The sequence below is a fragment of the Rhinopithecus bieti genome, unplaced genomic scaffold (genome assembly GCF_001698545.2).
Source record: "Rhinopithecus bieti isolate Rb0 unplaced genomic scaffold, ASM169854v2 scaffold_15146, whole genome shotgun sequence".
Lineage (NCBI taxonomy): Eukaryota > Metazoa > Chordata > Mammalia > Primates > Cercopithecidae > Rhinopithecus > Rhinopithecus bieti.
Window position 1 is genome coordinate 835542 of NW_016808195.1, and position 12107 is coordinate 847648.

Here is a 12107-nt window from a genome sequence, read left to right on the forward strand (position 1 = left end):
AAAAAAAAAAAAAAAAAATTTAAAAACTAACTCCTAAAAAGTAAACATAGTTTTTAAATAACTAAATTTTTAAAAAATCAAAGACTTTATTGGATAAAGGTTACACAACATTAACATTTAAAACTCTGAGCATACTTAAGATGAGAAACAATTTTTATCATTCAAGTCTACAAAACAAAATAGGCTTATGAAGATTGAAATACAGACAAAAGGTAGCATGAAGCAAAGCTTAAATATTAAGCAACTAAAGCAATGAAAGTGAAATAGCAACGTGGTAGGTCTAGATTTTAAATACCACCAAGTTTCATTTTTTAAAAAAGGAAAATCCGGTTTGCAACAAAACACCTTTGAGAATATGCCATGAGAAAAAAATATATATTTATATACTTAAAACCTGATCTCTCCCAATTCTTTTGCTTTATATTATTACTTCTTGGTCATTTCCATCACTCTACACAAATAAAGAATTCTAAAGCTTAATTAAAAATCTTGATTATACAATTCATGTATAATTCCACCATGGTTTGGGAGTTATCTGGTTCTTGAAGTGAGCCTGAAAGGTACTGCTGGTGTTATGTATCTGAAAGAACAAGACTGACCCAAACCAAAGCCCTAGGCCACATAGAGTAGGGCACCCCTATAGTATAGTTCATGTCATCTTTAGAACTCCCTGCTGCTACAGTTCCTGAGCTGATTTTTTTCTGACTTGATAAAATATATAATGACTTCATAATATGTAATTTTCCAAACAGACAATTGTAGAATGCAATAAAAACTTCAAATTATTTGCAGTATAATTAGAATTTGCATTAAGCTCATTAGACACAAGACTGTCTGCCTCTTCTTCAAGTTGTAAAACAAATCATAGGTATATTAAATGTTTTAAAACTCACCCAGAACCCTTTATTAATCCTGAGTCTGGGGTTATTAGGTAATTCCAAACTTACACAGTAACATTATGGAAAGCCTGACTACTTGAGCCAAGTGCTCAGTTATTACCTGTTATGTTGCTTCATATGAATTTTAAGGTTTTATATTTTTTGGCATATTTTCCCTTTTTTGTAATAAGTAATCAATATGGATTATCTTTCTGGTTTAAAAAATAAATCAGTATTGCCACTAAAAAACTTCAGTTTTATTATTATTAAAAGTACGGCACCATCAAATATAAAAATGCCTTAAAAATGTAGTACTAACAGGTCCATCTGGTTTTCTCATGTTTTCTCCATTCATTAAAAAAGAAAAATTAAGGTTTTTTATAATATTTACCAAAGACAAGAAAAAAATTACAGTCTCTATTAGTAAGAATTCATGCTCCATGCATGAAAAGTTTGACACTGTTTTAAAGGATCCTGTTCCTGCCACTTGTCCCCCAGGGCCAAGTCCTACTGACACCTGTTAGAATTTCTTGCACTTAGGAGGGGCTCTCTGTGGAGAGAGGCTCACATCAAAATTTAGACCTTGTCACCTTTTTTGAACTAGACAAAACCAGTAAGGATACAGACAATAACAAAAGGCTTTCCAACTCAGCAGAATTAAGAACTAGCTCTTGGAGTTATACATTTGCACTCCAAGATCAACACTAGCCTATCCTCTTTGAGTCAAAATTTGAAAGGTAAGAATGTAATTATGAAAATGTGCACAAAATGTTAAATACTAGTGGCAATAAATATATCTTAATATGTTCTAACAAGCAAACATATATTCAAGATAATACAGCCCTGCTTTATTAAAGAAGGAAAAGATCCAAATTTTGTTTGTGGGATGGGGTGGGGCACTTTGCCATCCTTTCAGCAGGATGTTATTTTCTGTTGTTTCTACTGGCACCCTGAAGGAAACATTGGCCTTGGCATATGTGACTATTGCTGTTTCATAGAAGAGCCATTTTAGAAATACCTTTGCTTGTATCTGAACTGATTAACCTAAACCTTGGAGAAAGCACAAAGTTTAAGTATGAAAAATAATTCAGCATTTCTGCATCATCCCATGTCTTTTAGGCCTGTCCAAACTGTACTGATAAGAACTTCACATTCAAAAGAAGTTACTGTCAGTGTTTCTTCATACATAAAATTCAAGTGAGTTCTTGTGTGTGTAATTCACATCATTTTTCTCCTCATCTCATGCATGATTTATTGCAATAGTTTACTTTTTATAAAATATTCCCTAATACCTTTTCTTCGGTTTAAGATAGGACAATTTGCAAGTGCCCCTTTATAGACTTGTTTTTAACCACTGCCTTAACATTTACTTCTTAGTGCAGCTTTAAAAACTCCAATTTCATTCAGTCCTGATGCTCTGGTGTTCTCTGTGTCATTGTGGTACAGGTCCATGAAACCAGCAGCCTGCTAATGTCTTTGTGCTGAAATATAGTAAAGAAAAGGAAGAAAATGTAGTTAAGCACAAGTAAGTATATGAGGAAAAGATGTCCTTGTTGTTTAAGCCCTACATGGACTGTGGGATCACACCTGATTTTTTCTTTTAAATCGGTTAAACCTGACCGATGTTGTTTTGCGAAAACAACTTACTGCCACTCTAAACCAGCAGAAATATTCATGTTATTTCTGAAGTATTATCAGGCCAGTTTCCAACACAAGTAAAATGGCTGTCATCTTTACATAATCAATGTGCACTTGAGTGTTTTTTTAAAAATACCCTTGCTTATAAATATCTGCCTAGTAACAGGGGAATTTTAACTTTGTTCTTTATATTGCCATTTCACAGTACAATGCTGTGAGAGTCAGCTTAGTTGCTGGGGACTGCTATGAAGCACCAATGGCCTTCTACTAGCACAGACTAGCCTACAGTTTTAGCAAATTTATAAACAGAGCTAGGCTATGTACAAATCAGCAGTAGGTTACACTGTCCACATACTTGCAGAGAGTAAAAAAAGAAGGGAGTGGAGGGTGCCTCCCCAGAAGTAGACACAGTATATCAGAAGGCATCAAGAGCACCATTTTGATACTAGAAGACAACACATGTACACTGGTTAGACTGACCAGTATCCCTTGTTACACCAGCAAACCTGATTACCAGCAGAGGCCTCTTCACCATACCTCCAACAAGAAGCAGGACTCCAAGCGCAGTATTTATAAAGGGCAGGGCTTATAAAAATTACTGCTAAATAGCATGACCAGAATGACCAACACTACCAACCTCCCTCTAATACTACGAAGTAGAAAGACGCCCACGGAAACCTTCTACAATCCCTGGTTATGCCTCTCAAACCTGAAAACCCAAGTACCAACACGAGTTTCAATTCCAAAAGAGATGATCCGTGGAAAGAAAGATGAATTTTTTGGTCAAATGCATTTTTAAACCAAAAATGGTATTTCAGTGGAATAATAACAGACACAACAAACACAATGCAACAAGGAAAACAGAAAAACCACCCCATCCTTCCCATTATTTAACTTCCAAACATTTCACAGGAGGTATCTTCCCCATGATTTGACAGAACTAACTTGATTTTGTGTTGCCTTCCGGTGTTCCCATGCTTCCTTCGCTTAGTACATTAAGGCCTACAAAATACATTTCACAGGGTATTCTATCACGTTTCTCCTCAAGCAATGAAAAGTGACCTCTAGGGACAAATACTACACACATCAAAATGAAAGATGAATGTAATCCTTGCTTCTGGAAAAAAAATCAAAAACAAAAAAACAATGATTTATGCTGTCTTGAAATTTGACATTGAGCTCAGTTTTTACTTTCTAAAACTAAGATACTGTGCTAGTATGATTGCAATACTAATAGATTTAGGCTCACACAGAACTTTGGAAGCAAATGTTCCCATTTTATAAACTGAAAGAAAAAAAGGTAAACACCCAATCCCATATACAATTCCATTTCCTTCTATTTATGACTCTCAATATTTGGCTTCAATTTTAGTGAGGCCTGTTCAAGTTCAGTTAAAATCTATGGCAGGAAAGGCAAGGACTCAAGCAGATCTTACTATTCCTATGAGAGGTGCAGAAAAATAAAAAACACTATTCCCTCAAGAGATATGCATCGTAAGGGTAGCTACCACTCCTACGCAGGTAAGTGTCCAAAATCCCAACTGCAATCTCTAATCCAAAATTTGCCATTCTGATCCAGTTTGCAAATTACAGCTTCCATGCAACTATACAGTTCTTCACTAGCTGTACAAACACCAAAGGGTTAAACAGCCTCACTTCAAGGAAGCAATAAAAGTAGTAAGTTTCAAAGCAGTGCAAACACACAGAAATCCCTGAACTTTTCCTACCCTATAAGGGCCCAAAATAAGCCTTTTAGGCATTATCCAAGGAGTTATTAATAAATGTACTTAAAGAAATAGACTATATTTCAGCACTATCTTTTACCATCCTCTCAGGGGTTATTAATAAATGTACTTAAAGAAACAGACTATATTTCAGCACTATCTTTTACCATCCTCTGGAATTCTGAGTTGCTTTATGTAAATGATAATGGTTTTGAGACTGACTCACTAAGAATATATATACATATATGTGTTCATATATATTCTTATATATATATACAGTTAAGAAGTAATGACTAAGAAGTTTAATGAATATAGAAGTGACAAAAAAAGACTGAGATAGTGAAAAGATAAAAGAAATCCAGTATTTTTGACTTTCCATGGAGACTCAGTTGCTATTTGACCTAATTCTGCAAGGTCACATCCAACTTCTACCACCCTAAGAGAATCTGCTCTCAATTCACGGAAGCTCACAGGAGACTCCTATTTTTTGGCATGGCAGGTAGTATCAATGGAAAGTTATATTCATTCATTAAAACTATCACCTACACAAGGCACACCGCCTACCAAGGTCAATGAAAACTAAAGAAAAAGAACTAATGAATTCTTTTAAGTCTAGCCTAATCTACTTCAGGAATGATTAAGTGATGACATGATGCCCTCTTCACTTTGTGGCAGGGCTTAAAACAGACAGACCTGCCCGTTTCACTGTTAACTTCAATGCTCCCAGTCTGAATCCACAGTGGTCTGTCAGACACTGTAAGGGAGCAGCAGGACTCGTCACTGTCTGATGTAATAGCTGCCATTTGTTGAGACCTATGGTAGAAAAAACCAAGTTAACAAAAATAAAGCATTCGAGTTTTTTTAATCCATCCATTTTACCAAAAATAGTTTTAAAATAAGACCAAAATTCAGGTGAATTTTCATAACAAATTTATTCTGGATAACTTGCTGGCTTCACAGAAAGAGAAGCTTTGGTACTAAATGAAAACAGACTTAAGAGCCGTGTAGACACAACAGCCTTGGCCCAGAGAGGGCACTCTCCGGCTCAAGTCAAATCCGCAGCAAGATGCAATGGGGCACACCAAGATTCTGCCCTCCAAGCAAACTTACAAATGAAAGGGGAAATGCTAACTCACACTGGGTGTTCCTAACAAAAATTTCTTACTAATCTCACATTAGCCTAGTGCTGAAGAAGTCCTGATCTTCTCAGTCAGTATTCAAAGATAAGGCTGAACCTGTCATCCCTGTCCACACTATATAATTAATGAGCTCAATGACTTTTTTTTTTTTTTGACAGAGTCTCGCTCTTGTCACCCAGGCTGGAGTGCAGTGGCGTGATCTTGGCTCACTGCAACCTCCACTTCCCAGGTTCAAGTGATTCTCCTGCCTCAGTCTTCCAAGTAGCTGTGATTATAGGCGCCTGCCACACCTGGCAATTTTAATTTTTTTTTTTTTTTTTTTTTTTTTTTTTTTTTTTTTTTTTTGAGGACGGAAGTCTCGCTCTGTCGCCCGGCTAGAGTGCAGATGGCTGGATCATCAGCTCACTGCAGCTCCGCCTCCCGGGTTTATGCCATTCTCCTGCTCAGCCTCCGGAGTGCTGGATAAGGCGCCCGCAACCTCGCCGGTTTTTTATTTTTTAGTTTTTTGTATTTTTAGTAGAAGACGGGGTTTTTCACATGTTAGCCAGGATGGTCTCGATATCCTGACCTTGGTGATCCGTCGTCTCGGCCTCACCAAAGTGCTGGGATTACAGGCTTGAGCCACCGCGCCCGGCCAATTTTTTAATATTTTTAGTAGAGATAGGGTTTCACCATTTTAGCCAGCCTGGTCTCAAACTCCTGACCTCCGGTGATCCACTCGCCTTGGCCTCCCAAAGTGCTGGGATTATAGGCATGAGCCACCACACCGAGCCTCTTTTGACCCTTTTTAGCAAAATGACCAAGCACTGCCTGAACCCCTTTCCACTTTAATCCCAATAACCGCACTTGCATACTATTCAGGACCTAAATTTACTGTGTGAGGTAATACCTCGTTGAAATAACAGTTATAACAAGATAAGCTTTTTTATGACACTTAAGCTTTCAAAACAGACTTCAAATACTAAGCATAATTTAAATGAAGAACTGCTATCTTAAGCCTAATTTTTAAACATATTTGCTTGTTTGCTTACTTTCCTAACTATAAAAAACAATTCACCTATCACATCAATGTAGTCAACTCTGGGATCATTAGTTAGATAACATCTAGTCTTTATAATAATTGTTTTTTTTAATCCTAAGTTAAAATTAGAAGCAGCAGTATATAATGAAAACCTTATAAAAGGCTTTTCTGACTCATTGAAGATTTTGTATATACCTGATCTAGAAAAATAATTCCCTCTGAATTTTAACTCAGGGGAAAATAATTTTTTAGGTGAGATTTAATAATGAGGTATTTATCCTTTTGTTCATGGAAAAACTTAATATACTATCAACTATAACCCAACAGCAATCACACAATAAGGGAATCTGAGTGCACTAAAGAAATTATCTTTTGAACTTCTCCCTCTACAAGTAAAACTTGTTAGGTTTCAGCAATCATTCTAAAGAATCTCCTTTTCAACTTTAAGCAAGGAGAGTCAAGATGTATCAAAGAATGATCTCATCTTTCCCTGCGCAATTCCTCACCTGCAACCCCCTGAAATGCCAAAATATTAACAAGCCAGTCCCTGGTCCACAGTGCCTGGCCTGTGAGTCTTTTGTGCTAATGTTTAAGATAATCTTTCCCTCAATGTTTTAGGGTCTCGAGGCTTTTCTTTAGAAATTTACCACTAGTACAGGATATCCATTAGGAAGAGCCAAGGAGACCCCGCTGTGATGCAGTAAGTGGAGGGAGTGACCTATGAAAAGGCGGCAATTTCATTGGAAATTACTTATTTTGTCCTTTGAGAGAAAAGTTTAAGTGCAACAATGGCAACTATTCTTGGGAAGCAGCAGAACTGTAACAGGGCAAATCAGAACATGGTAACCCTCAATCTCCCTCTTAGTGTGCACGAAAGAAGTAGAGCTTATGCTCTTAAAGAAAGCCCACAATTAAAAACTAAAAGCTTAAGAGCATTGACACGTACCTGTTCTCACTGAACACTCCAAATGAATTTTCTTAATACAGTAAAGCATGATGCAACATGAACAATCAGGAAAAGCATCAACAGTGTCTCCTCTTACAATAGCCCTTCTGGCCTTCTCACCTTAGTGCTATTTTTCTAACCAGCTCTTTCACTAGAGTTTTAGACAAACTGCACGTACTTCTTCCCAGTATACCAGGACGCACACCAAGATGTGCCACTCCCAGCCAGATTCCTTGCTAAAAACTAAACTGTTGCGGGAGATGACAGAATTGTGATTAAGAACATCCCCAAAATGAGCCATGGGTAAAAATGACTATCCTCGGGAAAATGTGGCCACACCACACACAGATCAAGGCCTTGGAATGTGTGGCATTTCCCTCCTAGAAAGAGGAGACAATCTACTCAATCATACAAGCAGCAATAAAAATGAAAATATTCAAATCCTTTTTCACCATACTGCAAAACATTAAAACAGTAAAATGCTATGGTCCCAGGGAAACACGGCATCTATGCAAATCAGCTAATTTACCCAAAAGCTGACAAATGTGGCTTTGTAGTTCTAGCACATTTGTGAAGTTCTCCTAATAGGACCTCCACTACATTGAGCCCTACCAGCTCAGATACTTCTCATGTGTCATGGAAAGGATTCGGGATGTGCAGGGCATCTGAGATGGTCATCGGTCATTAGGACGTGTCTGAACCAGAATTGCTCACCATTCATTCACAAGACAATAATTTCTCCCCATGCCAGGCCCTGTGCTTGGCATAAGGGAGAGGAAAATAGGAAAGTGAGTACCAGATCACTGAAATTTGTGTGTTAAATAAATGAATGGGGCAAGAGTTGAAATATGTTAACACAGGTCTCCTTTAACCATAATCCTCATGACCTTCAATTCAGTTAACCTCTACAAATGCCTATTAAAACCAGTGAGTTCATGCTACTTCCAGAGATTTGTGAATAATCATACTATGATTCTCGAAATTTTCAGGTACGAATAATATTGTTGTAACATATTTTCATTTATACTGAGTATATGCTGCAGAATGATAGTATCAAAAGCTACCAGAATTGACTGTGCAACACAAAGTGATTGCAGTGGTAGTAATGATAGCAAGTATTTACACAGCCTCATGCAAGAAATTTTTTTATTGCTTTAAATATTCTTTTTTTTTTTTTTTTTTTTTAGAGACGGAGTCTTGCTCTGTCGCCCAGGCTGGAGTGCAGTGGCCGGATCTCAGCTCACTGCAAGCTCCGCCTCCCGGGTTCTCGCCATTCTCCCGCCTCAGCCTCCTGAGTAGCTGGGACTACAGGCGCCCGCCACCACGCCCAGCTACTTTTTGTATTTTTTTAGTAGAGACGGGGTTTCACCGTGTTAGCCAGGATGGTCTCAATCTCCTGACCTCGTGATCCGCCCGTCTCGGCCTCCCAAAGTGCTGGGATTACAGGCTTGAGCCACCGCGCCCAGGCTTAAATATTCTTTTAAATTCTCACAATTACCTTATGAGGAGACACTATTATTCTCCCTATTTCACAGGTGATGATATTGGGAGTAACCTGCCTAAGATCACATAGTTTGTAAGTGGCTGATCCAAGTCAGGCTTTGAATTCAGCAAATCTGGCTCAAGAGCTTGTACTTTGAGCCATGTGCCTGAAAAGTGAAAGGGAATGGTTCTTTGCTCAATAAAACCTGCTATTAATCACGACTGTTGCAAAAATCTTTTTTGTGTTTTTTTGAGACAGGGTCTCACTCTGTCGCCCAGGCTAGAGTGCAGTGGCACAATCATCTCTTAACAGCAGCCTCAGCCTCCAAGGCTAAAGTGGTCCTCCCACCTCAGCCTCCCAAGTAGCTGGGACTACAGGCACGCACCACCAAGCCCACCTTATTTTTTCGTATTTTTTGTAGAGACAGAGTTGCACCATGTTGCACATGCCGGTCTCAAACTCCTGGACTCAAATGATCCTCCTGCCTCAGTCTCCCAAAGTGCTAGGATTATAGGCATGAGCCAAGGCGCTTGGTCCTAAAAATGTTAATGAATGCTTAAACTCACCTGCATCACTGGCAAGTCATAAATATATTCCTGAGTATCCATTTCTATCTTTTACACTCAACTCGATGACATTCTCACATTACAAAAAATTTTTCCACAGGCAATAAAAAAATTCCATCATATTTTACCTGACACTCCTAGGCTTCTTCAATGGCTTTTAAGTGAATCTAAATGAGGGACACTGTGGGGTACAAAATTACCTTAAATAGTAAAAAACAAAACAAAAGAAAAAAACAAGAAGCCCTTGCTAAAACCTGATACGCATTTTATTTTATTTTTTTTTGAGATGGAGTTTCGCTCTGTTACCCAGGCTGGAGTGCAGTGGCACAATCTTGGTTCACTGCAACCCCCGCCTCCTGGGTTCAAGTGATTCTCCTGCCTCAGCCTTCTGAGTAGCTGAGTAACCCGCCACCATGCTCAGCTAATTTTTGTATTTTTAGTAGAGACAGAGTTTCGCCATGTTGGCCAGGCTGGTCTTGAACTCCTGACCTCAGGTGATCCAGCGGCTTTGGCCTCCCAAAGTGCTAGGATTATAGGCGTGAGCCACTGCGCTCAGCCCCTGATATGCATTATAATTACAAGGTTTTTATTTGAGAAGAGGAAAAAAGTGTGATCATAACAGGCTAACACTTCAGTTATATAGTACTTGGTTTTTCCTTGTGGATACTGACAACCAGGATAGAAAAAGTTATGAGATGTTTTAATGATGGTTTCTGGTTAAGACTCAGATTTCCAGGCAGTATAAGGAAGTAACTGCCAACTTTTTTTTTTTTTTTTTTTTTTTTTTTGATAAGGGTTTTTCTCTGCCACTCAGGTTGGAATGCAATGGCACGATCTCGGCTCACTGCAACCTCTGCCTCCCGGGTTCAAGCGATTCTCTTGCGTCAGCCTCCTTAGTAGCTGGGATTACAGGTGCGCACCAGCACGCCCATCTAATTTTTGCATTTTTAGTAGAGACAGGGTTTCACCACGTTGGTCAGGCTGATCTCGAACTCCTCACCTTGTGATCTGCCTACCTCGGCCTCCCAGAGTGCTGGGATTAACAGGCGTGAGTCACCACGCCCGGCTGTCACATGTCACATTCTCTTTTTTTGAGATGAAGTCTCGTGCTGTCACCCATGCTGGAATGCAGTGGCGTGATCCTGGTTCACTGCAACCTTTGCCTACTGGGTTCACGCCATTCTACTGCCTCAGCCTCCCGAGTAGCTGGGACTACAGGCACCTGCCACCACGCCCGGCTCATGTTTGTATTTTTAGTAGAGATGGTGTTTCCCCATGTTGGCCAGGCTGGTCTTGAACTCCTGACCTCAGGTGATCCGCCTGCCTCAGCCTCCCAAAGTGCTGGGATTACAGATGTGGGCCACCGCACCCAGCCTTTATAACCGTCACATTCTTATGATACAAAGAAACTTCCATATTTAAATAATGACTGTTTTCAACTTTTTTCTTTAGACAGTTTCACTCTTGTTGCCTAGGCTGGAGTGCAATGGCGTGATCTCGGCTTACTGCAAGCTCCGCCTCCCGGGTCAGGTTCAAGCAGTTCTCCTGCCTCAGCCTCCTGAGTAGCTGGGATTATAGACATGCGCCACCACACCCAGCTAATTTTTGTATTTTTAGTAGAGACGGGGTTTCACCATGTTGGCCAGGTTGGTCTCGAACTCCTGACCTCATGATACACCCGCTTCAGCCTCCCAAAGTGCTGAGATTACAGACGTGAGCCACCACGCCTGGCCAGAATATCAGAAATGTGAAGAAACAATATTTAGCTGGGTGCAGTGGCTCATACCTGTAACCCCACCACTTTGGGAGGCCAAGGCGGAAGTTACTGTTTGAGCCCAGGAATTCAAGACCAGCCTGGGCAACATAGTGAGACCCTGTCTCTACAAATAATTTTTTTGAATTAGTCAGGTGTGATGGTATGTATCTGTGGCCCCAGCTAAGAGGCTGAGGTAGGAGGATCGCCTGAGCCTAGGAGGTTAAGGCTGCAGTGAGTCATGATTATACCCCTACAGTCTAGCTTGGGCGAGAGTGAGACCTTGTCTCAAAATATATAAATATATATATATTTAATTCACCTTTAAACCGAGTTTGCAATTGGTCTGTTTTTAACATCAAAGCTTTATGGGCTGGGCGCAGCGGCTCACACCTATAATCCCAGCACTTTGGGAGGCCGAGGCAGGCGGATCACCTGAGGTCAGGAGTTGAGACCAGCCTGGCCAACATGGTGGAACCCCATCTTCCTGCCTCAGCCTCTGGAGTAGCTGGGACTATAGGCATGAGCCACCAAGTTCAGTCTCATAAATATTTTGTCAATTTTGAATATGGAAATCATTTAAATTAGTAATGGAATTAAACCACTTTCCAAGTTTTATATACCATCACAGTTTTTGCCATATTTTAATAATATATATACTATTTTTTGAAATTTACTTGCTTTTCCACTTTTATGTCGGTAAAGTTAATGGAAAACAAATATGCCTTGATATAAAAGTTTACGTTACTGGAAGGGAACAGTTTTAACCAAAACCAACTAACTACTCGGTAAGTACAGTCACATTAATTCACCTAAAATTTTGGCAGTTACAGTTCTTAAAAATGGAGACACTGGCCGAGCACAGTGGCTCATGCCTATAATCCCAGCACTTTGTTGGGACCAAGACGAGAGGATCACTTGAGCCCAGGAGTTTGAGACCAGCCAGGGCAACAAAGGGA

General features: G+C 39.6%; 1 protein-coding gene across 15 annotated transcripts in view; it reads right to left on the reverse strand.

Moving 5' to 3' along the window:
* The window catches only part of PWWP2A (PWWP domain containing 2A), a 64232-nt gene that overhangs the window by 16939 nt on the left and 35186 nt on the right, over positions 1-12107 (reverse strand). For 2 of the 15 annotated variants that reach the window (XR_001887960.1, XM_017885706.1), the window contains 2 exons: positions 4934-5053; positions 67-2359 (listed from right to left, as the gene is read on the reverse strand). The exons of 10 other annotated variants lie outside the window; for them this stretch is intronic. Coding sequence is in view for 3 of the 5 variants with exons in the window: in XM_017885706.1 (XP_017741195.1) it covers positions 2346-2359; positions 4934-5053 (134 nt within the window). In the remaining 2 variants the exon portion in view is untranslated. Of the gene's footprint in view, positions 1-66; positions 2360-4933; positions 5054-12107 lie in introns of those variants that run through there. 3 more of the 15 variants (XM_017885716.1, XM_017885702.1, XM_017885717.1) reach the window with 2 other exon arrangements.